Source organism: Populus alba, chromosome 14, assembly GCF_005239225.2.
Source record: "Populus alba chromosome 14, ASM523922v2, whole genome shotgun sequence".
Classification (NCBI taxonomy): Eukaryota; Viridiplantae; Streptophyta; class Magnoliopsida; order Malpighiales; family Salicaceae; genus Populus; species Populus alba.
This window is the reverse complement of record NC_133297.1, coordinates 13305093-13331349: the sequence shown is the minus strand read 5'-3', so window position 1 is coordinate 13331349 and position 26257 is coordinate 13305093. Positions and strand designations below refer to the sequence as shown.

The following is a 26257-nucleotide window of genomic DNA, read 5'->3' as shown; positions in this document are numbered from 1 at the left end:
TAAAATTACCCCCATGTGTAATGTTTAAGGTAATCAAAGTGCATGACAAATTTCATACTATCTCATTTGAATCTTCAATATCAAAAATCATACATTGTACACAACAAAACACAAAAAGAATCTCAACTTTCCTTAGCAAAATCAACCCATAAACATCTTCTCCTCCACCACCATTCCCCCAGTTATCCTATAACCCTAGCCCCAATCATCTCTAAATTCATGATAACAATCATCACCAACAATTGCACCATGACTACCTCACTTTACTAGATTACCTTGGGTTTCTCATCAATTCGACGATGACCATTAATTGCAACGTCATTTATTCAATTCGATCACCATGTCCATAAACCCCCACCTAATTTTATACTTTTATGTGGTGATCGATAAACTAAGGATGAAGTGAAAGGAATCCCAATCCTAACTTTAGATTGACTAAGGACCATAAGGTTATGATTGATGGTGAAAATAAGCATCACCATCATCATGGTGAATTTGAATCTAATTATGATAAATCTTCTTTTAGTGATTTTTGAACTATTCTAAATCAACCAATGAGTTTTAAGTCAAATTTGAAGAATTACATGAATAAACACCATTTGAATTGTGATTGTCATTAAAAGACAAGTGACAACCAGATACAGGTCCATAGTATGAGAGTCGTGAGAGAATTGTGTGATGAACTGATTGAGCATGGGAGCAACGAAATTGGTAATGGTGAAAATATGATTGCTGCTCAAAAAACACAAGATTCATATTAGTATATAAAGAATTTTGGTGGTGGAGATATATGGTGGTAAAGGAAGTAAAAAGAGTATCTATAAGTATAATATGACTTCAATGAAACAATAATTGATTTATTTGTTTCGTATATATGGTGGTGATGGTGGAGAATTTTTAGAGTTTTTAAATAGATTTGAACATGATTTTAATACATTTTATGATTTTCTAGCTTAAAACCACACATAAAATATGAACATAACATTTTGATATTTTTTATCTTGATCTAATGATCATAAAATTTATATTTTTAACACAAATGATGATTTCAGTTTAAAACTTTGTATTCACCAGGATAAATAAAAAGATACGCCAATACAAAAATTAATTTTAGACTTAAGAATTACATGTTTTGTGATTATTTAAAATCACTTATATTTTTTAAAAAAACTATTATTTTATAACTGGATAAAACAATTTGAAAAGTTATATGCTACATGAGATTATATATCTTAATATGTATTTTTATCCTAGTTTATTGACCTAGTCTCCGGTTTAGATTAACAAATCTGTCATCATTTATTAATATAAACAATTATCAATTTATTTTATTAAATATATATATTAGTCTTGTTGTATGATGAAAATTTATCCATGATAAAAATAAATTTTAAAATAATTATATTTTTAGGTTTAATAACAATACCATTTTTTTTCCTAGAACCAACATATATTTTTTTATTTTCAGAATTTTTTTGGTATCTCGTAGCATAACATGGACATGAAAACTAGTTTATCCTTTAATAATTCTCCACATTTTAACTTCTTACCAAGTGAAATCTTAGGATGAAATTGGAACAAAATCACATAACTCAATTCAAAACCCAGCCGTAAAACTGAGTAATTTACATAAACACACGAGTAAATTTCTGGTTTTGGTTTTAATATAAAATGAGTGTTTGAAAATGTTATAGTTATTGTTTTCTAAAGGTTTTTTGCTTGGAAATGCATCAAAAAATATATATTTTTTAAATTATTTTTAATATTAGCACATCAAAATGATTTAAAATAATATAAAAAATTAATTTTAAATAAAAAATTAAATTTTCAGAAACATTATTTGAAACGTAATTCTAAAACGGTCCCGAACTTTAGTTTATCATAGGCCCGCTTTCAAGACTAATAGCACTGGACTTTCATCAGTTGAAGCCCAATAGCCGACCCCATACCATAACCCGGTCGGGCAAAACTTATCAAAACGGGTTATGACCCGCCCTTTCCCTCCCTCGAATTTGCTCGGGAAAGAAAAACGCAAGAAAATTGCCAAAACAGAAAATATTTCACTCTTCAGTTAAACCCCCCAGAACCGTTTTCGCATCATCCCGCCCAACTATTCCTCTCCCCCCCCTCTCTCTCAAAAAAAAAAAAAAATCTCTCCTAGGGTTTCTTTCCTCAATCCTCTCCCTCTTCCATGTCTCTCGAGACTTGAATTATCCAATCCTCACTCAAATCCCATACCCTAGGATTCTGACCAGACCTTGCACTGTCTCGATGGATGAAGGGAGCCGTCGTGGCGGTGGTGAAGGCGGGGGAGAATCGTCCTCGTCAAGGGTAACGCCGTCTTATGTAAAATTAGGAGACAGGCAAATATTCACCGTGGAGCTCCGACCCGGAGAGACGACATTTGTGTCGTGGAAAAAGCTTATGAAAGACGCCAATAAGGTCAATAGTAGATCCGCACCCGCCGCACCAGACCCTCCTCCCGTTAACGCCCACCCTAACCTCGAGTCTCGAATTGCCCCAGTAAGCCCCCTCCCATCTCTACTACTTAATCGCATAAAATTATACGTGCACATGTCACTGCATATGTGTGTTTATTCGTCGTAATTACTAGTTAAAGTTGCAATGTATTTGGATATATTATAGTTAACCGGTGACTGGTCGCTGGAATTAGTTATTTACTGATGTTGCTAATTTTTGTCTAGCCACAAGTGACCGAGAATGAAGTGAAGGATGACACCCCTCCAAATCGTTTCAGTGCTGTAATCGAGAAGATTGAGCGTCTTTACACAGTATGCTATACTTTGGTCCATACATGTTATTGCCTTTTTGCTTGTAGTTCAAGGTGCAAAGTCTAATTGTGTGCAATTGGCATTTCATTTGTTAACATGACTTGAATCCTTTACAGGGTAAGGATAGTAGCGACGACGAGGATCTAATGGATGCTCCTGATGATGATCAGTATGATACAGAAGATTCTTTTATTGACGATGCTGAGCTGGTTGGTATCTTTAACTGTAGTTGACGTTCACCAACCCTTTTTCGATTTCCGTGAGGCTGTGACTTCTAGTACTATCATTGTGCAAAGGGCTTTTTTAAGCATGAAGAGGTTTACATCGTTTGTTAAAATATTCCTTCTGCAGGATGAATACTTTGAAGTTGATAATTCAGCAATAAAACATGATGGCTTCTTTGTTAACAGGGGGGAGCTGGAACGCATGTGAGTTACCTCTTAACCTTTTCATAACTTGTACTACAATGACCACAAATTGCTTTATTGAACAGCAGCTCTGTCTGCTTATTTTCTGTTGGTTAGTCTTTGCTTTCCCACAAAACCACCAAACTGTTCTTTAAGGGTTGAGAAAAATCTTATTGCAAGTGGATCCTTTTCAACTGAATTATTGCAGTAGATAGCATTAAGTCGAACAATCGGACCGGAGACTCCTTGCAACACTTGTAGAATATAGACAGAATAGTTGCATTTTTTAGAAGGAGCTCCCTTTCTCGCCTTTCAATTACTCGGTGTTGACCTGACTGGTTAGTAGGTATTATATAGCACCAAAGGATATATAGGTGGACTGGTCTGGAGCATAATTGAATTGGAGTTTGATCTGGAAAAATCCTTTTTATGCTTGTAACTTGTGTGATGAAGAATTCTCGCACCATCTTACAGGCAAGATTACTGACTCCATGAAGAGAATAGAAGATTCTTCAGCTTCAATATGTCAGGAATGTTTTAGATGTTCTTTGCACAAAGTCTGGTCTGCTGTCAAACTGACTTTAGATTGTGCTTCATTCAAGATGCTCCATATCCGAATTAGGTGTATTGTAGTGATTACAGTGGAATTGTACAGTTTAAATAAGCATTGCTGGTGCATAAAACTTCCACATTCAAAAGATTTTCAGCCTTTCAAGATGTTCACATGTTGAGCGACCTTGATGATAGAAGTAAGAATTATACAGTTAATCCTGTCACTGACAGCTGTCAACTTCAAAATGATCATTAACCATGTGTTACCATATGGAACTTAAGCTAACCAATACCTTGGCAATGCCGGCTCCTTTGAAACTTCATCTTGTGGACTTGGTGTAAAATGCTTTCTCTGTAATTTATATCAAGGGGGAACTCATGTTTATGTATTTCCTTATTTATATACCAAGAATGCCTTGCTTTTCTCCTTTCTCAGTTCTTTTATTTCCTTTTTGCAAGAAATGAACCTCCTGTTGTGCCTAACGAGAAACCAAAGAAAAGGAGAAGAAAAGATTTATTAAAGGCACCTAATGATTCTGATGATGGTCATATGTCAAATAAACTTGTGAAGCTGGGAAAATCAGCTGTGGAGAAGATGGCACCGCCTCCTGGAAAGAACTCTTTGAACCTTTCTCAGAATTTGACTATGATAAGTGAGCAGTATGAGAGTGTGAAGTTCCAGAATCAATCAAATTCACCTGGAATTTCTTCCAAAAAGAAACCTGCTGAAACGAAAATGAAGTTGGATCCATCTTTATCCGTGAAAGTTTTGAACGGAGATGCTTATGCATCTCTGGAAGAAACAACGGATAATGAAAAGCCAAAGACTGGGTGCGTCCTGCCAAAGAACCTCACTAGCAAACCTAAAGATGCAAGTGGATTCTCTGAATCTTCAAATCAGAAGTATCATGAAAAAAGTGCTTATGTGCAACCCAAGTCACAATCAGCAAAAACTTTAAACCATGGTGATGATCTTGAACCATCAGTTAGATTAAAAGAAAAGAATGGGGTCCGTGAACTTCCTGATCTCAATCTTAATATTTCTGACAGCAAGATTTACGCACAAGCAGCAGTGAGTTTGCATATTTTTTTCTCTTATAATTTCTTTTGCATCGAGATATTTTTGCCAAAGAAAGTGATATTGACATTAGCATTTAGCACTATTTTAAAGACGGGTATGGATTTCCATACATTACAACTCTGCCAAATCTGGAAATGAGGATCCTGATGTTCTATCTTTGAATCCACTTCACAGCATCAGACATTTACAGACAGATGCAACTTTGAATCGTCTTTCTTAAGTAGAAGATGGTGTTGCAAAACAGTCTCTATCACATGCTCTCATGCATGTGCAAATTATTTCAGAACCATTCAGATTCACTGTATGCTGACATGGTTTCTTATTCCTGGGAGATTGTAGTTAAAGGCTTTTGTCATGTACTGCATTTCTTGCTCATCACAGAAACTACAGCATTTTATGTGGTGGTTTGATAATATTTCAATGTTATTGATTTGATTTTGAATGTAACACCATTCAGAGAACTTCACATGTCCACAGAAAGGATGGTTCTAGTGTCAGGCCTAAAAGTTCAATGCTAGAAAAGGCTATCAGGGAGTTAGAGAAGATGGTTGCAGAATGTAAGCTTGAAATACTTGTCAAGTATCCATTCCCAATGATTACAATATGGGGAAGTTCCTTGCAGATTGAAACCTTTTTCTGTGTAAAAATTACAGCAAGACCGCCTGGTGTGGAAAATCAAGAGACTGATGCCTCAGCCCAGGCAATTAAAAGAAGATTACCTACAGAAATAAAGCTGAAGCTTGCCAAAGTTGCCAGACTAGCGGTACTAGAATTCTTGACATTTTTAAACCTATTCATCTCTCTCTTTTTTTAATTGTTTTTGATAGTTGTACATGAAGGCTGGAAAGAAATATAAAATGTTTTCTTTCCAATGGTTGCAACAGGCAAGCCAGGGAAAATTGTCAAAAGAGTTACTCAATCGTCTCATGAGTATTCTTGGTCACTTAATTCAGCTTAGAACACTGAAGGTATCTTCTTGTAGAAACTGAAGACTTCATTCTTAATTACGGCTGCATTGCTCTCCCTCTTCTCCTCCCTCCCTCTCCTGATTGCAACCACAATTCTCATCTGTGATATCTCCAACTAGTTGACGGAGATGGTTGTGGTTGCTGCTCCTTTTGGATATAGGATTAAGTCGGCTGTTGGTGCTTTAAATCCTCTCACTCTTCTTTTGTTTTGAAAATACTGAAGAACTGAATCTGGGAAATCAGTTTTTAAGTCACCACTACATTTCATTTTAATACTACTGAATATAATGAACAGTTTTCTGTTTTTTAGATGAAAGAAAGTTTATTTACAGATGGAATGATCAAATCACACAATCAAGAACAAGATGCCTTGATATGCAAGACCACTAAAACACAGGCTTAACTAGTTGATTGTTTTGGTTCTTGAGTTGCATCACCTAATCTGTTGGCTGTTGGAAGAGTTTCTATGGCCAATCAAGCTATCTATGTTACCGTGATAGCAATATGATAGACTAAATGATAACATGGTAGTAATTGTTAGTGTGAATGAGAATGAAGTCTGTGTTATTGTTGCTGTCTTTATGCACCTTGGCCTAAAACAATGTTTCCAGATAACATGGTAGTAATTTGTTGAGCACAACATGATGCAGTTGGTGTTTTTTTGCTGCAGAGAAACTTGAAAATAATGATTAACACAGGTTTGTCAGCAAAGCAGGAGAAAGATGACAGGTTTCAACAGATAAAGAAGGAGGTCGCTGAGATGATTATGACACGCATCCCCTCTGTGGAGTCTAATGTATGTTGATAGATCTCTGTATCTCTATCTCTATCTCTCACACACTCAGACTGGCATTCAGAAGTGTTACGTAGGGCATTTAGGTACAATGCTCTTTTTGCTGGAGATTATTATTACCTAGAAGTCCATGGTAGATGAAACTGGACTGAGTTGAATAAGTAGTTTTCTTACGATCTTGGCCTCTCCCCACTCCCCCCCCCCTGCATATATACAACACTTCCATTTGGAATAGGCTACTTTACAAAGCCTTTATTCTGATGACACAAGTGCACTAAATACTTTTCAAATATGATTTAGGGTCATTTTTTCTATTCTTGGCATTTGGATCTATGTTTTTATTTCATTTTATTTCATATTTCCATACCCATCTTTGTTGTTTGATGCATGAATCATCATTCTTTATCTTTTTTGGGTATGGACCATATTAAATGCTGATCAGTGGTTCTCTTATCATACATCAATTCCATAGTAGTGCTTTGGCATCTGAAAATCTTGATTTATTCGATTATTAGTTTATATTGTCTTGACGGCGTCGTATTGATGGAAGTATGAAAGTTCATTGACTATTGCATGCGAATACTCTTATTGCTTTTTAAATACAGTATAATTGATCCAATGATTTCTCAGGCATTAGTTCAACAAGCTGGAGCGTCTGATGATTTTCAAGAAATGGTATCTGATGAAAGAGGGGGCCTGAAAAAGAAATTTAGCATGGATGCTGTGTTGGAGGATAAAATTTGTGATCTCTATGACCTTTTTGTTGAGGTATATACCTGCTCGGAATGCCATGCCTTGATTTATTTATTTTTTGATTGTGGAAATCTTTTTCTCAATCTTTCTCATGTTTTGCTCTGACTTTTGATGATTCTAGGGATTGGATGAAGATTCAGGTCCACAAGTCAGAAAGTTATATGTGGAGGTTGTGCTTTCTTTTCCTTGTACATGTTTCTTTATGCTTTCATTTGCCAAATGTATTTTTAAATGAAATGGGAAATTGCTTCCTCACTCATTTCTAAAGTTTTGCTAACAGGTTGTTGATACTAGCTTTCATGGTTCTTTTTTCTTTTTAAACTAAATGGTTGGACCAGTCTGTATTCATTTTCTTCAAGTCATATGCCCCTTAAAGCTCTGATATCACCTAGTTCTTGAACTTCTTTGTCACTCTGGCAACGTGTGTCTTGTGCTGATATTTTTGTATGTGAACACTAATTAAAATCTACTTTGTTTTTCTCTGATATGCTTTTCACAGTCTATTCCCATCTGTGATTCAGCTTGCTCAGTTGTGGCCAAGTGGTCTTATGGACAACCATGGGATCAAGCGTGCAATATGTAGGGCGAAAGAGAGACGGAGGGTTATGTACATCAGAAATAAGGTATGCAAGGCCCTCATATCTAGCCACCCCCCCAATCCCTGACCCTCATCTCATATTTGAAACATGAAAGTTACCCTTTCCTAGATGCTTCTTTTTTTTTTATTCATAGAACTGTAACGATGTCTTGATTGATAAGACTTAATTCACAATTCTAATCATGTCAATAGACTATGCTATGGTGAGCTGTGATTTATGAAGTGATTGGCATTTCAGGGTTCCAAAAAGCCATCTAAATTGACTAAAATTTGCTATATGTAGACTCACACCGGGGTTTTTTTTGTCATTAAGTATAGTGGAGTGAAGGTTTCTGTATCAGTGGAACGTTACATCTACCATCTACCGTGGTTTGTAGATTTTAGATAGTGGAATTGGTGATGCGTACTGTTTTATCATTTCAAGGACCTTTGCTTCTTATTATTGGAAGGAGTTTTTTTTTCATTGTCTTTTGGTACCTCCAGTTCTGTTGGCCCTTTCTCTGAAATACGCTGAAATCCCGTGCATCTTCTGCTTTTTTTTCTGGGGATGCTGATGGTGACCCCCCCGCCCCCTTTTATTTGTTATTTTTAGGATCAAGATAAAATAAAGAGTAAAAAGATGTTGACTCCTAAACAAGAGGAGGGTGTTAGAATTGAGTCTGGTTCAGTTGCTCAGCCACATGTGCAAGAAAGGTTGGCCACTGATATGGTTGGTCCTGTTTTGGCCTTAGCTCGTAAGCCGGTTCCCAATTCCATAGCAGCAGCTGCTCAGTTTCCAAGTCCTTCAGCAAACGGTCTTGTAGTGGACAAGCTAAAACAAGAGAAGCCAAAAGGAAGTTCAAGCAATTCCATGGATGGGGCAAAGATGGGAGTGGATGGTGCTTTGCCAAAGAAGAAGGTAAAGAGGAAGCCGGAACAAGAGTTGGATGGAACTCATCCCCGTTCAGAGAAGTTGCATCCTCAATCTAGCGGGGAAAGACACAAGTCTCTTAAGCATGCATCTGGTCTTCCCCAAAAGTTAAACCTTCAATCATCTGCCCCTCCAAGATTCTAACCGTCGAGCTGACTTAATGATAGTTCAATTAGGATATTTACACCAAAGAAGTGATTGTATAACGTTAGTGCTTTTCTTTTTCTTCCCAGCAGGCGTCATCAATTCTGACCAGCTGATCGATACCATTTTTGTAATTAAATTGTGTTGTTTGAAGAGTCGTGGCTTGAAGTGTGATCTCATCTCAAATGAGAGATGCAGATTGCTTGTGCAAAATCCCTTGCTTTGAGGCGTAAGTTTTAGTCTTTCTGTTCTCGTTGCCCCTTTCCTTCAGTTCTTTCCCTTTCTTGCTATCTGTCAAAATCTTAAATATCATCAAGTTCAATGGTAAAATAAAAAATTCCTAAGGCAACAAATTCATAAAAAAAAATCAAAATAAAAAATAAAAATCAAGTGAGTAGGTATCATATTTGAACAAAAAAATATAAAATTAAAAAAATCAAAATATATCATTTAATGCTCAAAATGCTCAACTCAAATGGTTGACTTGTGACCCCAAGGTCTTAAGGCTGAGGCCGGCCTGGTTTCAAAAGCAATTGAAACAAAGCACCAAAAATATTTGATGTTTTTTTTTTAATTCAAAAGCAAAAAATTCTAATAAAAAACTATATTGAACAAAGCCTCAAAAAAAGAACTTAGGTAAAATGTTTTTTTTTTCCAAAACGAATGGAAAATCCCACAAAAGATGAGAATGAAAAATCCCATAAAATAAAAAAGATAAGATATCCGAGTATGAAATTAGAAAAAATAAGCTAATAAAAATAAAAAAAAAGTAAATTCGAGTGAACCTTCTAAATCTCGGTTAATTTCTTAAAGCCACAAACCATTGAATTCCAAGCTTAGACTTAACTAGAAAGTTAAATATAAAACAAATTCAATGATGAAGGGTAAGATAAATTAATTTAATCATAAAAAAATTCTTTTAAAAATAATAAGAAATAACAAAGAGTGCAAAAAAAATTGAGGCAATATCAGACCAGTTTAATGTTGAATAATAAAATAAAATAATTTAATCTTCTTAAAAAAATTCCATCTAGAAGAAGTAGATCTCGAAAAGATAAAAGTAAAATAAAATTGATCCAACTTGTGTTACTCTAAAAAATTTTAAAAAATCCCATGAAAAATAAAAAAAACTAGATAATAATAATAATAAAAAAAAACTCAAGTCAACTTATCTTAACTTTAATAATTTGCTATTTAGGTTAGGATATAGGATAACCTCAAAAAAAAAAAAAAAAGTAGAACAAGTCACTCATCTCAAGCCTAATAAGTTAATGTTAAATAATAAAAATAAAAATTAATTTTTAAATAAAATAAAAAAAAACTAAACTTAAATCAGGTTAATTATCCAAACGGGACAATTGGTTTTTGAAAAATATGAAAGAGGACTAAATCAATTAAACGACAACCAGGTTTTTCGTTTTTAAATAGGGATGATACCCACATCGGATCTCCATTAAGTTTCAATTCAAATAAACGGTCACGTTTCTTGGAACGTGTCGTAATCAATATACATACAAAAATCAAGATGCCCGCTCTTACAATTTTATAAATTAACCCAGGTGTTGATCATGCAATATTCCTGCTAAAATAAATATTTTCCATACTTTTTTTTTAAAAAACGACGTAGCTTGAACAAGATTAAAATTTAGTTTCCTTGCACTAAATAATTCCTCGTTCCAAATTGATTGTCCTCGAAGGAAAGGTCTACCTATAAATGTCTACAAATATGATTTCAGATATTACATGCCTAGAAATTCCACACTAGTATCAGGTCTCCTTTTGAGTTCACAAGGGTAAAGTCGGCAGGGTAGAGTATTTTTGTGCAATAATTTCCTTTCCTTAAACGACGTGTCCAATTGGGCATCAAATAGAGCATTATCCTTTTAAGGAAAATTCATCCCATATAGAGAGAGATAAATGGAGTCCAATCACAATCTAAGATTGATAGATAAAAATCTGAATAGATGGGAGACTCGATTAGGATATTTTTTTATTTTTTTAAGATTAATATGAGCATTTGAAATAATTTGTGTATTTTTTAATTAATTTTACGAGTCCTGAAATTAATGATTATATAAATATTTAATTATTATCATATTAGTAATCAAATTGATTAGGATAATTGATAGATAAGATAGAGTCAAATTTATTTTTTATATAAATTTTTACATGAAACTAACTAGATAGATATATTCTTATATTGTGATAATGATTGTTTTTTAAGTATTTTTTATTTATAAATATATTAAAATATTTTTTTTATTTTAATTTTTTTAATATAGTATATTAAAATGATATAAAAATATATAAAAAAATGAATTTAAAACAAAAAAAATTATTAAATTAAAAAAAAATGCTTCAAGATATAAATACAAACAAACTCCTTCATAACCGACATAAAAATTCTTTCTATTCCATCCCATCTTAAGATATTTTCAATGGTTAAGATATTTCCTTTAGATATTTTCTTTTAGAATTATTCTCTTAAATAATATTTCATTTATTGAACCCAACTAACATATATTATAGATCTACTATTTTTTTATATTTAAATTTTGAGAAAGCATTATTTTGAAAAATAAAAATCTCAGGAATTAAGCTCAGCTATAATACATAGACAAAACTAGCATCCGTACGTAACAAGACAAGAACTCTAAAAGAGAAAATAAAGAAGGCAAAAATTCCATCACCACAAACTCCAAAACCCCACCAATAATATCACTTCAAAATCTTAATAATTGTCAAAATTCTGAGCGGCCATTTTATATCCACAACACGAACACGATCTTTTCTCATTTCTCAATTATTATTATTATCCTCAAATAAATAATGTTCAACTATCAAAGATCACACTTTATACACAGATGACAGACCCATTGAAAAAATAAAAACAACCAAAAATTCACGCACATGGTGCTATGTCTCTTCCATGTGCCTGTCATCATGAATAGGCTATCTCCGGTCACCGGAATATTATCGTCGTGCTCGTGCTCCTTCAAGCTCAATAACAGAGACACCAAACTGGTGGGTTTTGGGTTTGAGTTGCAGAGAAAGGAGAGGTTAAAGAGAAAGCTTAAGTTTGTCGTCAGCGCGGAGTTATCCAAGTCTTTCTCTGTGAACTTGGGTTTGGACTCTAAGGTCACTCTCTTTCACACTTTATGAATTCTTCTTGATCTCTTCGTGTATTTGGTCTTATTTTATTCGATTTTAAGCCCCGGAGAGAAACGAGTTTCGTTGCTCTTATTTTCCTGAGAGCAAAATTAAAATAATTGTTTGATACCAGGGGACCTGGAAACTTTCCCATGCAAAGATTTGATGATGCTTATATCGAAGAAACTCTCGGATCAGCTAATAGATTTTTATCTAGTTTGATCCAGTTTCATAATTTGATTGACACTTCGCGGTCTGTTTACGTAGTTTCTCAAAAGGAAAACTGCTGACTTGTTGGAACTGAGTTTTCTTATGCATGCTTGTTGAATTCAGAATTGCAATTACCTTGATTCTGTAACTCTTAATTATACTGCTAAGTATAATCATGATTGAAACAATAATGTTGTTAAGCTATTTGTCTTCGAAAGTGTGAGAGAAAGCCAAAATTTTGCTCGGAAACAATAAAAAAGAGGAGCTTCTTACGTGATTATCTGTTTCTACTTCTTTCCAACAGACATTCCAGGCTTTAAATATAGTTATAGACTTGAAATAGCAAAAGTGTACAAGGAGTTAGAAGTAGATCCTTTGGTTAACTCGTCACACCCCCATGATACTATACTAGGGTAATTTCTCTTGTCGGAAGTCTACCAGATTAGAAAAATCAAATTTGAAAACTTGATCATGGGTTTGGGTAACAGAAGCGGGAATTAATATTGTGCTCCCCTCTCCAGCTATTTCTACTGTCATAATCATCTTTTCTCACTGCCTGTGGTCACCCTCTTGCATTTTTACATTCACATCCTAAAAGGTGTTGGTATTTCCCTTTTTATCAATTTATCTGCATCAACAAGAACATTTTTTCTCATTTTCCAGGTATATTAGATTATTTCCACCTTTGTTTTTTGATTCTAGATTAATTTTTGTTTAATCTGTATGGTTGATAGAAAGATGGTAATTTAATGATTTAGGAAAGGCAACTACAGTATAGACTGACAAAGATTTATTTTAATTAGAACATCAGCCAGTCTCATGATCTATCACAGTTGCCTTGGATTGGTCCAGTTCCTGGGGACATTGCAGAAGTCGAGGCTTATTGTAGAATATTTAGAGCAGCTGAACGGCTTCATGCTGCATTGATGGATACATTATGCAATCCATTGACTGGGGAGTGTAAAATTTCTTATGATTTTCCGTCAGAGGAAAAGCCATTATTGGAAGATAAAATAGTACCTGTGCTTGGCTGCATCCTATCGCTTTTGAACAAAGGAAGAGAAGATGTTCTTTCTGGAAGATCTTCCATCATGAATTCCTTTCGGGTTGCAGAAGTAAGTGCGATGGAGGGTAAACTTCCACCACTAGCCATTTTCAGGACTGAGATGAAAAGGTGTTGTGAGAGTTTGCATGTTGCTCTTGAAAACTTTTTGACACCTGACGATGATCGAAGCCTGGATGTATGGAGGAAACTGCAGAGGCTGAAGAATGTATGCTATGATTCTGGGTTCCCCCGTCATGATGGTTATCCTTGTCATATGCTGTTTGCAAATTGGAATGCTGTTTATTTCTCCACTTCTAGAGAAGACATAATCTCCAAAAATTCCGAGTTTGCATTTTGGAGGGGTGGGCAGGTAACGGAGGAAGGTTTAAATTGGTTGCTGGAGAGAGGATTCAAGACTATTGTAGATCTTAGAGCAGAAATTATTAAAGATAACTTCTACAAAGCAGTGGTAGAAGATGCTATTGCGGCTGGGAAAGTTGAACTGATTAAAATTGCTGTTGAAGATAGGACAGCTCCTTCAATGGAGCAGGTTGAAAAGTTTGCATCTTTGGTTTCAGATAGCAGCAAAAAGCCCATCTATCTCCACAGCAGGGAAGGAGTAGGGAGAACTTCTGCTATGGTCTCCAGATGGAGGCAGTATATGACTCGCAGTGCATCTCTGATCACCGCTCCGAGAGACAAGGGACTCCAAGATACAAATGAAAAGGGAGGCAGGCAGGGACCTTCCTTCATTGGAGGGGGGTCCCACCCCAGACAGGAAAATGGATCTCCGTCGGAGACTTTGAATAAACATCATGGTTCAAATGGATTATCTAATGGAGCTGTCTCCCCAAAGGATGAAAATGGTCAGAGCATTAATGAGGCATACAATGTCCATGCCTCTGTTCAAGATTCTATTCCATTAGAAACGGTAGAAAACAAGGTAGGATCTGTTGCAAACATATCCATGGAAGCTGACCCTCTGAAGGCTCAGGTTCCTCCTTGCAATTTCTTTTCCAAAGCAGAGATGTCCTCATTTTTCAGAAGTAAAAAATTCAAACCTCCAGCATACTCTAATTATCAGTTGAAAGGGTTTGAAAAGTTGCATGTTTCTAGAACGGCAAGTGTTGGGACATTCCAGAAAGTTGATGGTACTGATCCTGAGTCAAGGTTCGTGGAGGTAAAAAGATCCAATGGATTGGTCAGTGGTAAAATGTCATCTTCAAAGCCTCAGAGCTCACCTGCTGATAGTGACAAGCATCTGAATGGCAGCAGTGATGCATCTATTGGTTCAGGCATGGGTGTAGTTAGTGGAGGGGAGAGGCGTTTCATGACTGGAAACAATGTCTCTACTACTGTGGTTGAGAATTTAACTGAGCATCTTGCATGTGCATCAATCAAGGATGGTGGTGAAAACAATGGTGTTGCTTACTTATCCTCCAGTGATGATGACTTGAGCACAATTGAAGGGAACATGTGTGCTTCTGCAACTGGTGTTGTAAGGGTGCAGTCAAGAAGGAAAGCAGAGATGTTTCTTGTGCGGACAGATGGATTCTCCTGCACCAGAGAGCAGGTTACAGAATCTTCCCTGGCCTTCACTCATCCTAGCACCCAGCAACAGATGCTTATGTGGAAATCTATGCCAAAGACAGTACTATTGTTGAAGAAGCTGGGGCAAGAACTCTTGGAAGAAGCAAAAGAGGTACTGTTCAAAAATATCCTTAATTTATGCCAAATTCCCTGAAAATTGCCTTCTTGTTACTCTAGTGATTTATGAAACCATGATTGTGTAGATATTGTTCCAAGTTTTATTTTGTGTTGAATCTGATGGTTCAACCTTTGACTCTGAGTATTGGCTATATATATATATATATGACTCCTTTTTTCTCTGTTCAAAGTCTAATCTCACTGGCATTTGTTCCAGAGAGGTGAAGGTTACTTATAGCTGGTAGAAAGTCATTGTTTAATCTTGTATGCATATAAAATTTCTTGGGATCAAAGGATTTGAATAGTAATAAAAAATAAATCAAGATTTTATTTGAATTTTCATCCAGTAAATTTCACTTTGGTTTTTCTTAATTCTCATTCTAAATTTGGAAAATTTCCACTGTGGAATGGAGAAAATCAACATAAGCAGTTACAGTCTCATCCATCCAAAGTCAAGTGTCTCCTGGTCAGTAGTGGCGAGCATTCATGTAATTCGGGTAAAAAATTTCCATTTTGGGTAATCACCAGAATTTTTTTTCCTTTTACCTGAATGTTCTTACCCCATCAAACAATTCAGGTCTCCCCAATTATCCAAATGTTTTATTCACCACCCAATTAATTTTTTTTTACCCAAAATTCCTTAAATTTTTTCAATTAACTAGATGAAATTAGGTTCAATAAAAGTTTTGACTACAAAAATAATGTTCAAGGAAAATTACAACCCATTAATTTTAAATTTTAAAAATAAATAAACATATAAATAAACAGAACATATAATTCGGGTAACTTGAATTTTTCTTTGTTTTATATGAATAACCCCAAATAAATTTCAGGTCCGAATTACTGATTCTCAAAATTTTTAAAAAGTTATTATCAGAATTGGTTTGGATAATGTTTTTTTTTTTTTAGTACTTGCCCCTGCTTCTGGGTATTCTAGAGTCAAATTTCTTTCAAACGAAGCCTTAAAGAGTATATTCGCCAAAATTATGAGAACATAAGAACACAAATGAAGCCCTGTCGCTTGGATTAATCTGTGCTCTCCATCACCTTTGATTTCTTTGTGTTACATCTTCTTTAAGACAAACATTATCCATTGAGTTCATAACTCAATGCCTGGGAAATGTTGAAGGAAATCAGTATCCATCCTGTCCTATCCCTGGTTGGTTGAACATGAATGCAGAGGGATACCTATAGGGGAAACAGTTTACGGGTCCTACAGGGCCAAATGGGTGCTGAATTTGGCCCTGAGAAATGAGAATGGAAAATTGATGCAGGGATTAACTCTAGAAAATATTATCATAACTTTTGTGGTTATGAGTACCACTGAAATCATTTTATTCATGTGTAGTAATTCTAACTGGCTTTCCTGTCCAATGTGCAGGTTGCCTCCTTCTTGTACCACCAAGAGAAAATGAATGTTCTTGTTGAACCTGACGTTCATGACATATTTGCTAGAATTCCAGGGTTTGGATTTGTTCAGACCTTTTATAGTCAAGATACCAGGTACTGAAAGTTGGGAATTGAGATCAAACAAGCAATGACATTGATGTATATTTTAATGTTCTAAATGCCTCTCTGGTTGTATATGCATTTCTTGATGCAGTGATCTTCATGAGATGGTTGATTTCGTGGCTTGCTTGGGAGGAGATGGGGTTATATTACACGCATCAAATTTATTTAGAGGGGCGTTTCCACCTGTTGTGTCCTTTAATCTTGGATCTCTTGGATTTCTGACTTCTCATTATGTAAGTTTGATGTGACTTGTGTATTGTTAATGGTGTTTTGATGGTCTCACAAGCAACCATTTACGTTACTGCTGCCCTTTTGTTCTTTCTTTTTAATGCAGTTTGAAGACTACAGGCAGGACTTGAGACAGGTTATCCATGGGAATAACACCTTGGACGGTGTTTATATAACTCTTAGAATGCGCCTTCGGTGTGAAATCTTTCGCAATGGTAAAGCAGTGCCTGGGAAAGTTTTTGATGTCTTAAATGAGGTGGTTGTTGATCGGGGTTCTAATCCATATCTTTCTAAGATTGAATGCTATGAGCATGACCGACTTATAACCAAGGTGAATTGGGCAATATCATGCCTTAATGACACAAACTCACTTTCTTGTATTCTGCCCTCAATTATTGCTCCAGGGGCAAAACCTATCTATCTTGGCCCCTAGAACATATTAAGTCGTATTTTTTTTTTTCAACAGCAATGAACATTTCACATTCTGAACGTTTAAACATATACATGGCATACAAAAACTTTTAATATCTTCAATGATATATGTGCAGTTATTTTAATGAATACCTTTTTCTTCTAGGTGCAAGGTGATGGAGTCATAGTGGCTACACCTACAGGAAGTACTGCTTATTCCACATCTGCTGGAGGTTCCATGGTAAATTGTCCTTTTGAGTGTCACTTGCATTTCGTATTGTTTAGCATCCAGATATCTACTCTTAGATGAGAATTCTTACATTATTTTAGGTTTTCGAGCCTCGATATGATGTTTGGGGGTTGTATGAATGTGTCAGGGTTTTCTTAAGAATTGCTAGAGAATATATTTGAGAAATCTGACTGAAGCTTGCTGTATGATAGTTGGATTTTGCTATATGTATCCATCTTCTTCTTCCACCCATTTTTTAAATCCATAACACGATGTTATGGAAAATCTCAATCCTCCATCAATCAATCCATTTTTCCCTTCCAAAAAAAATTAGCAAACAAGATTGAGGACTTATTCCTCTCCCTTCCCTCAGAACCTTTGATACAAACGTGGTCTAAATATATTCCCTGTGGTTATTGCTATTTCTGGTCACTTTCAACTGGCATCATCATCTGTGTAATGATGTGTATACTGGATCAGGTGCATCCAAATGTTCCCTGCATGCTGTTTACCCCTATCTGCCCGCATTCTCTCTCATTTAGGCCAGTCATACTTCCAGATTCTGCGAGACTTGAATTAAAGGTAAATTAAAGGCTCATATTTTGCAATTATATTTCTTTCTGTTATAATCTTCAGCTAGAGGATTCATAATTGCTGACCAAACAGATTCCAGAGGATGCTCGAAGTAATGCATGGGTTTCTTTTGATGGGAAGAGGAGGCAGCAGCTCTCAAGAGGGGATTCAGTCCGGATATCTATGAGCCAGCACCCACTTCCAACAGTCAACAAATCTGATCAAACAGGCGATTGGTTTCACAGCTTGGTCCGCTGCCTAAACTGGAACGAGAGGCTAGACCAGAAGGCCCTTTGAAGCTCAAAATGAAGAGTGAAGAGAAACCTGCTTCATTTTCTACCCAGGATCGAGGTTTGTGTAAATTTTTGTACAGATTGTAAATTAGAATTAACAAAGAAAATCTAACGTAAAGTGAGCAATTACTATTCATGAGTCATAACCAACATTGACTCCCACATGAGGATAGGGTTTGCCATTTTTTCCTTGTATTTTTTAACATGTTATTGACAATTGTAAGTATATACCATCAACGATTATTGGTAGTAGAAATATAATCATTCAATCCTTGCTGGACTTACATTCTCTATGCTTGGTTGCTCATACTCTGTTAATAAATTTTATTACATATGATATGCTTGTTTATTACTGCGTTGGAATGTCTAGGAGAGAGTAAGAAGCACAATGTATTAACAAACTTTAAAAGCGCTAGGCGCTAAGGCAGAGTGGATATTATACTGGATTGGTATCGGAAGCTTGTGTAATAACTAGCTACTCCTTGAATCTGGATGTCGCATCCTCTCCATTTGCGTGATGAAAGAAAATTAGAAATCTTTAAAGCATCATCAATGATCTTGATCATCGTATCAAACTCAGGTCTAGTTACGTCTATGCCCCCTTATGGTTAAGAAGGTGGCCATTTTAACTCGTAAACTTAAATTTTGGGCATGGCAACCTTCACATTTTTTCAATTTGTGGTCATGTGCGGTCCCTTCATAAAACTCAATGCTCATCAAATCCAGCCATGTGTGCACATACAAAAGGATAACAAGATCAAAATCTCAAAACTTGAGGGACCACTGATGTAATTTACCCACCAAGCAAAGCATTCAACATTGCCCTTCTTCCGTTGAGATGCACGTCGTTCTAGTCTTTCAGAATAAGCGTCACGGGAGAATTTACAGATGAGATAATTACAAGTAGCCTGCGTTCAAGGAGACCAGGGCAAGGAAAAACCCATCTTGTAGCAAGTATTCCATTTTATTTATGAAGGGTGCAAAAACCCACTTGCGTTCTTGTTTACAACACAGGACACTCTGTTTTTTAATAAATAACCATTTAAACAAGCCAATACTTTGTTTCTGCAGTCTCCAATCATCCATGTATGCGTTGTTTTATACAGAGAGAGAGTTGCTGGACTCTCCACCACCCCACTTCCCTCAACCATCTTGCTTAGTTCCCTATTAACCAATTTTGTCTTAAAATAACGTGATAGTATTACGCAGATACACGTCTGGTGAAAAGGTTGTTTCTTAGGAATATAGCCAGTGGCAGAGATATATAGGGGAAAAAGGAGGCAATTGCCCCCTTAATCTTTTTTTTTTTAAATATTTTTTATATTAGAATTTTAATAAAATAACTTTAACAAGTTTAATGTTCTTTGTTAGATATTAAGTGATCCAAGTTTTTCTTTTTCCTTTTTAAACTAATGTCCCTGCCTTTTCTTTTCTATAAAATTTATCTTCAAGTCATAAACTAATAATTAGTTAACAAGTAACTTCTTATACTTTATGCTTTATAATGAGTTTTTTTATTTTTTTTATTTTATTGTCTAATTTTAGTTTTATTCCTTTATAATTAGTTATTAAAATTATTAGAGTTTATGATAATTTATGGGTTTGTTAAATTAATATGTGTTTATATAATATTATATGAATATAAATATAAATTGAAATGAGTTTTGATGAATTAATGTATATTTTATTATGAATTTCATATGAAAAGTTATAGTGATAAATTTACTAGTTATTAAAAATGAAGTATTGAACAATTTAAAAAATTAGAGATACAATAAAAAAAAATTAAAAAATATATTAATATTTATATTTAACCCACTTGTATAAAAACAACAAATTAACAAAAAATTATTGCTAATAACTTCACTAGTCCTGTAAGATTTAGAAATAGATAAATGAAAGTTTAATTGTATATATTAAGAAAAAAATTCTTAATAAAATTAAAAATAAAATTATTATAAATCAGTTTTAAAATATAAAACTTGAAAAAAACAATTATAATGTAAATTTTTTTATTTTAAAAATATTCTTAAATTAATTTTATTTGACATAAGTTAACACATATATTTAAATTGATTTTTCTATATATAACACATTTCTATATAATATATAATATCAATTATTTGTTAGAATTTGCCGTCAAATTTAAAAATCTATGGCTCCGCCGCTGAATATAGCTCTGATATATCACCGAGAAGTGCAGTTTATATGATACTATTTGTCGTACAAAAAAAGCGAACATCTGCAAGTGCAGTTGTGTAAAAGCCTCATCATTACATAACAAGGAAAAGACAGCAACAATCTAAAGCAAACACATGGATAGACCCGGCTTTCTTTTCTCTTCATATGTATAGTTAAGAGAAAGAAGCACTCGGCCGTGAGGGAAACTGGTCACTAGAACATGAAGTAGAAAGGGAAAATTAAGATAAAGAAAAGGTTTCATCTTCTTAATATGGAGCTGCACTTTTTTACAAGGCCCTTACAGCTTGGAACCTTGGCTCTTTAGGAAGGAACTTCTGCTTAGCATAAATAGACATGTAATCACCGAACAAAAACTTGGGGTAAGTTTGATCGATCTCTTCGCCATCTTTTTCCACCAATCCTGGTGCAGGGGCAATGGTGGCCTTAAGTGATGGATTATAGAACGAAGCAATCGACCTTCTGTTCCCGTCTGGGGTGGCCAAAACACGGTGCCAGGTACTCTTGTATCGACCATTGCTAAGGACCTCAATCTGATCGCCAGTATTGATGACAATAGTGTTCTTCATTGGCTGGACATCGATCCATTGCCCATCTTTGAGGATTTGAAGGCCGCCTACCACATCATCTTGGAAGAGTAAGATGACACCTCCAGCATCGGTGTGGGCTCGGAGGCCATTGACTAGCTCAGGATGAGGACATGGTGGGTAGTGGCTAACCTTGGTACCAAAGAAGGCACTGTGCTCTTCTCCATCATTGAATGCTTTCTTGATGTATCCTTTTGGCAAGCTCAAGTTCTCATCCATCACTTCCATGACCTTCTCGGCCAATTTCTTCAGCTCAGCACGATATTCAGTCATGGTTTCCCTGTCATTAAAGCCAGAAAGTTAGATATACACTGCATCTTTTTCTTTAAATAGTTTATCCCATCGATATTTTTTAGGAATGATATTGAAATTTGAGTTATATTTGTCTTTGCGGTGAGCCCATGCGCGTTTCTTTATTAAGTTATAATACTTAGAAATTAGAAGTGCTTGTACTTACTTGAATCCAGAGGTTTTTGATGGCCACTCGTTATCATCAAGGAGAGTGATGACATCTTCCCAGTCCACGTTCTCCAATTTCTCACCGCTATTCTTCTCAGCTAAAGCATTCAAAGTATTTGCTACCGTTGAGTTCTTGAAAATTTCCTCTCTTTCCAGTTTAAAATACTCAGAACAAACCTTCTTCACTTTCTCCAGGAGCTCCTCTGGAATTCCATGGTTCATCAGCTGTAACAAGTCATGTACAACGCACGTTGATTTACAGAAATTCTTTTATGCGCAAAAAAATGCTAACTAAAAAGCTCATTATAGATCGGATCCATTATTTGCAGCTAGATGCTTTCATTTAATATACGCTAACACACGTTATGTATAGCGTGCCACTATAAGCTCTTGGCACGTAATGCCTCACCAAGAAATTCTTTTCAAGGGTTTGAAATGTTGAAAGGAATTCAATACAATCCACCATTCTTTTATAAGACATGATTTTGTGTGCTATGATTATCCAGCATAGAAATATTGCCAGAAACTAATTAAAACGAGTACCTGGAAGAATCCCCACTCCTCGCATCCATTGGCAATCTGAGCCATTGTCTTGGCCCTCTCTTCGCCGGTGCCATTTACCTTGGAGAAATCAATCACTGGAATTGCCATGGAAGCAATGGAGAACACAAGGTCAGAGAAAGAGAGGGAGACAGGGGGAGAGAGAAGAGTTTTTAGAGTGTAATGTTTTGCTTAGTTAGCTAATTAGTCTTGCTTTTGCTTTGGTTGCAAAAGAGAAGGGTGCAGTGGGGTTATTTATAGTAACATTTCCCGCCATCTAGATTGTCAACTCTCTTAATCACTTTAATGAGTCCTTTTCTGGTTTCTTTTTACTTTTTTAATAATTAAGCAGCCGTTGGGGTAAGGTGTTGGACGGTGACAATTTTGCCTAACAAAAGGTCAACGCTTTATTAGCTACGTAAGGCTACTGGTAATCCAAAACAGAAGCATTCTCTTGATCTGTCTTAGTTTCTTTCAGGTGATGCATACCCTCTTTTGCTATATTCATCTTTTATTGCCTTCAATACCAAATTTCTTTAATTTAGTTGCGAAGGGTGGCAGAAGCCAAAGACAAAAACTGCACCAGACACGTACTCCCCCCATAGACGTCACAGTACCATGTAGACATCCATGGAGATCGGGACCCTAGCCAATTTCTAACAGGAAAGCATGGCTAATACTGTTTCACGGTCCAAATCTCAAATTAACGTACTCCCTGTCATTTACTTTGTTTTAGTCAACACATTAAAGAATAGAGTTCAGATTATGATGATCATAATCTGTCTAAAATACGAATTGTTTTGACTTGAAAATATAATGAATGTTAAAACTAAATGGAAACAGGTCAAGGAAAGGGTAGTCTAGCCATTGGACACACAAAAATATGACCAATAAGATTGTGTATGCCAAATGGAAGTCAAGAAATTAATGAGATGCCTCTAATTATTTGCTTTGCCAGTAAATTTGAGTTAGAGTTCATGGCAAGTGGCATGATACCCGACATTCATGTGCAATATTCCCCTTTTCTTAGCTTATATATGACTGCTACTTTAGTTTTGGTGTATTTTATATCATGCTTTCACGTTCATTTTACTTATAATGGAAATCTCTGCCGACTGCTACTGTTCATTCATCATGTTGACTCCTCCCCGTTCTCTTACAGCCACCAACCTTTGACTTTTACACATGGACCTGCTCTGCTACAACAAGTGATCGTACAATTAAATTAACTGTACTGATCTGTAGGCACAGTTTGAGGACTTAGGAAGGCAATGGTGAAAACTTCAATAAAAATAAAAATTATTCAAGAAATAAAAATTACCCATCAAACATTAATAAACTACGTACATCGATTGTCAACTTCATAAGTAGCTGTCCATCATATATATTTTGATGATATATAATATTTGTTGGTTATGCATGTAAGCGAGAAATAGTCTGCTCTTTTATATTTTCGTCCTCACCTTGTTTCATTGGAAAAGGTTCCACCCGTAATAATTCATCAAATTAGAAAATTTATAAGCTATCCAAATATTGTAGAGTTTGGATTCAGCATCTCCTCGTGTATCTCTCAGACCAATTTTAATTTAAACCCTTTAATTTTGCTCATTTTCGTGGGTTTAATTAATTAGTAGTAATTGTTTTAAGGAGGGAGTGAACTGTGTCTCAATCGGCTATATATATACCTCTTGGTGTAATAGTTGTCCGAATGCTAGGATACATTTAGGGATCAGACAGGCAATATATATATATATATATATGAAAGCTCGATGAACTGCTGCTGGAAAACCAAATCAACATCACTGCTGTATTTGTAGAGATGATGTTATGAAGCTATGATCTATTTTCATTGCTGTATTTGTAAGACTTAACGTGGGGAAGCTATCTGAATATTCATTGTTGTTCATCTGGAACTAATGTTGGCATGCTACCTTATTCATTGCTGTACTTAGCAGCACTCGTAAGTCATAAAAATTGTCAAGATTTTTTTTGTATCCCATGGTCGGGTTCTGCATAATTGGCATGTTTCCAGATCCAATCCATCATATATAGCAATGTTTCATGAGTTTTGATGCTTCTTGTGGCCACGTATTATATGCTAATTATTGATTGATAGAATCATCATGCCTCATCTGTGTCTTTCATATCTGTGGTGGATCGAGAAGACATATCACATATATCTGATATATCTGTGTCACCCTCTCGACAAAAGCCCTGCCAGTAGAAAACAGAAAACAGCTGGTGTGTTGGGATCTTAGTGTTACTGGTAGCTAAACGTAGGGCCAGGTTTCATTTTGCATGCATTTCCCAAGGTTTAGCAGTATTGGTTTTGGGCCAGGTTGCGTGCATGGTTACAAATTGGGGTGCGATTGTGCATCGCATGCCAGCACTCTCTCAACATCCCGAGTTCAGTTTGGACGCCCATGTCCTGCAACTTGGTGAGAATATAGAAACAATAATATATTAAATGGTTGTATTTTGTAATTTCTAACAATAATTAATGTGTTAAAATTTGTTTTTGTTAAATCATATGTAAATATTAATTAAAGAACTTGTTTGGGATTATGGTAGCGTTTGGGAACGCAGTGCAAACCACGTTCCTAAAAAATTAAAATTTTTTTTTTCGAAAATTTAATACGGTTTGTATGTGGAAATGTAAAAAAATGAAAAACACAATTTGGCCATTAAATGATGACATCACAAATATATAACATGGTTGTTAAGTGTTGAGGTGACATTGATGGCACATAAAACTTCATTTTAAAAGGAAATTCCCCCCCTTAATTCTTTAACGACTTATTTTTATCTCTAATGTACACCCACACACACACGCAAGATAGGGTTAAGTAATGAAAAAAAAAAATGGTGTTTTCATCATTGTTCGCATGGAGGATCAATCAAGAGTTGAATTTGTTGAACAGAACATGGGTTCTGTAGTGTTCCAACGTCAACTCGACTTGCTGATCTATATATTAATTTATACTTCATATAAATAGAAAATTTCTGTACATAGTAAGAGACTGTTCCCCTCCCTGACCAGGACTACGTAAAAAGCTGGCAATTTCCAAATCTTATATTTAAATTTGTGAGAACTCGAGCCAACGAGTAATCGATTACATATAGTTAGGCACACTTAACGCAGCCCTTTCGCCACCTCTTATCTCCATCATTGTTTGTTTTTCATAAAGTTCAGGCTCAGAATTAATATTATTATGCTGAAACGTAAATGTAAACAAGGTATGGACTATGGACTATGGATAAAAGTTTGAGCACAAAGCAATATCAAATTAACGTAAGTCTCAATTAATTGAAGAAATTTTATCTGAAAAGGTGTGAAAGTGAATGCAATAGAATACCATTTACCTTGAGAATGGTAAAAATTCAAATACCAGTTTAAAAAATGGGTTGAATTAATGGTTAATTATTATATCTCTTCGGTTAAAATATTATGATTACAATTATTTGATATTAAATACCCTGATTATTATTTTTATCCAAGGTTGCGTAAATGGCCGCTCAAATGCATTCCCCCGACACAATGCTCATGGAGAACATAATTAATGTCTTGAATAAGGTGAAGTGCTTGTACGTAGGGTGGTTAATGGCGATTCCATTCCTTCCCTCTGAAGAACTCTTCCTCTCTTATTCATCCTCACATGGTGCTGAGTAATGGTGTCTATAACAAGGCATCCATTAGGGTGACAAAGAAATGGTCTAGGGTGTCTGTACATAGATTTGGTTTGCGGTCTGTGTCTTTCATCGTTTTTTTTTTTTTTTTAAATCAATCTCATCATGAAAACTTAAAAATTATCTTTTGGAATTAAGCTATGGTAAACATATAATATAATTTGGTATACGAATTATGATAACATGCTCTAAAGCCTGCAAATTCATCTCCGTGGTCGGCATCGATCGGTCCACATAATTTTCGGCCATTTTCTTTGGGAAATCAAATTAAGAACGTGTGGATGACCTTTGAATTTGATAGATTAATTCCTTCATAATATACAGTTAATTATGTGTATAAATCTTGTCAATTAAAATTATATTAACATTCAATAAGAATATGATAATAAACAATGATTTATATATATGCCCAAGTAACATTTCTTGATT

General features: G+C 35.2%; 3 protein-coding genes across 8 annotated transcripts; 2 read left to right on the top strand and 1 right to left on the bottom strand.

Moving 5' to 3' along the window:
• The first annotated feature begins 2012 nt into the window (after nucleotides 1–2012).
• On the top strand, nucleotides 2013–9254 carry LOC118059977 (ubinuclein-1). Of its 5 annotated transcripts, none has more exons than XM_035073401.2 (13): nucleotides 2013–2523; nucleotides 2706–2792; nucleotides 2909–3001; nucleotides 3144–3220; nucleotides 4211–4823; nucleotides 5290–5389; nucleotides 5486–5595; nucleotides 5717–5800; nucleotides 6471–6596; nucleotides 7224–7361; nucleotides 7468–7515; nucleotides 7846–7969; nucleotides 8676–8814. In XM_035073401.2, the coding sequence occupies exons 1-12, from the start codon at nucleotides 2272–2274 to the stop codon at nucleotides 7927–7929; spliced, it is 1812 nt and encodes a 603-aa protein (XP_034929292.1). In that variant the 5' UTR covers nucleotides 2013–2271; the 3' UTR covers nucleotides 7930–7969; nucleotides 8676–8814. The 5 variants fall into 5 exon arrangements, with proteins under 5 accessions (XP_034929292.1, XP_034929216.1, XP_034929139.1 ...); XM_035073325.2 differs by having other exon boundaries at nucleotides 2014–2523; nucleotides 8537–8676; XM_035073248.2 differs by having other exon boundaries at nucleotides 2015–2523; nucleotides 7868–7969; nucleotides 8676–8849.
• Nucleotides 9255–11664: 2410 nt separating this feature from the next.
• Nucleotides 11665–18640, top strand: LOC118060272 (NAD kinase 2, chloroplastic). 2 transcript variants are annotated; one of them, XM_035073505.2, is made up of 8 exons: nucleotides 11665–12136; nucleotides 13162–15105; nucleotides 16492–16613; nucleotides 16714–16855; nucleotides 16957–17181; nucleotides 17428–17502; nucleotides 17971–18072; nucleotides 18157–18640. In XM_035073505.2, the coding sequence occupies exons 1-8, from the start codon at nucleotides 11909–11911 to the stop codon at nucleotides 18358–18360; spliced, it is 3042 nt and encodes a 1013-aa protein (XP_034929396.1). In that variant the 5' UTR covers nucleotides 11665–11908; the 3' UTR covers nucleotides 18361–18640. The 2 variants fall into 2 exon arrangements, with proteins under 2 accessions (XP_034929396.1, XP_034929524.1); XM_035073633.2 differs by having other exon boundaries at nucleotides 11995–12136; nucleotides 13170–15105.
• A 1901-nt stretch (nucleotides 18641–20541) lies between these two features.
• LOC118060471 (1-aminocyclopropane-1-carboxylate oxidase 5) lies at nucleotides 20542–22364 on the bottom strand. The gene is made up of 3 exons (XM_035073729.2): nucleotides 22145–22364; nucleotides 21600–21826; nucleotides 20542–21422 (listed from the first exon to the last, which is right to left on the bottom strand). The coding sequence occupies exons 1-3, from the start codon at nucleotides 22250–22252 to the stop codon at nucleotides 20825–20827; spliced, it is 933 nt and encodes a 310-aa protein (XP_034929620.1). The 5' UTR covers nucleotides 22253–22364; the 3' UTR covers nucleotides 20542–20824.
• Between the last annotated feature and the right edge of the window lie 3893 nt (nucleotides 22365–26257).

Coding starts and splice junctions, on each gene's coding strand:
- LOC118060272 (XM_035073505.2), top strand. CDS start 11,909: ATGGTGCTATGTCTCTTCCATGTGCCTGTCATCATGAATAGGCTATCT. Junction 16,614..16,713: donor TTTTATAGTCAAGATACCAG/GTACTGAAAGTT, acceptor TTCTTGATGCAG/TGATCTTCATGAGATGGTTG. Junction 17,182..17,427: donor ATGACCGACTTATAACCAAG/GTGAATTGGGCA, acceptor TTTTTCTTCTAG/GTGCAAGGTGATGGAGTCAT.
- LOC118059977 (XM_035073164.2), top strand. CDS start 2,272: ATGGATGAAGGGAGCCGTCGTGGCGGTGGTGAAGGCGGGGGAGAATCG. Junction 5,801..6,470: donor TTCAGCTTAGAACACTGAAG/GTATCTTCTTGT, acceptor TTTTTGCTGCAG/AGAAACTTGAAAATAATGAT. Junction 6,597..7,223: donor TCCCCTCTGTGGAGTCTAAT/GTATGTTGATAG, acceptor ATGATTTCTCAG/GCATTAGTTCAACAAGCTGG.
- LOC118060471 (XM_035073729.2), bottom strand. CDS start 22,252: ATGGCAATTCCAGTGATTGATTTCTCCAAGGTAAATGGCACCGGCGAA. Junction 21,827..22,144: donor AGGAGTGGGGATTCTTCCAG/GTACTCGTTTTA, acceptor GACTTGTTACAG/CTGATGAACCATGGAATTCC. Junction 21,423..21,599: donor TCAAAAACCTCTGGATTCAA/GTAAGTACAAGC, acceptor CTTTAATGACAG/GGAAACCATGACTGAATATC.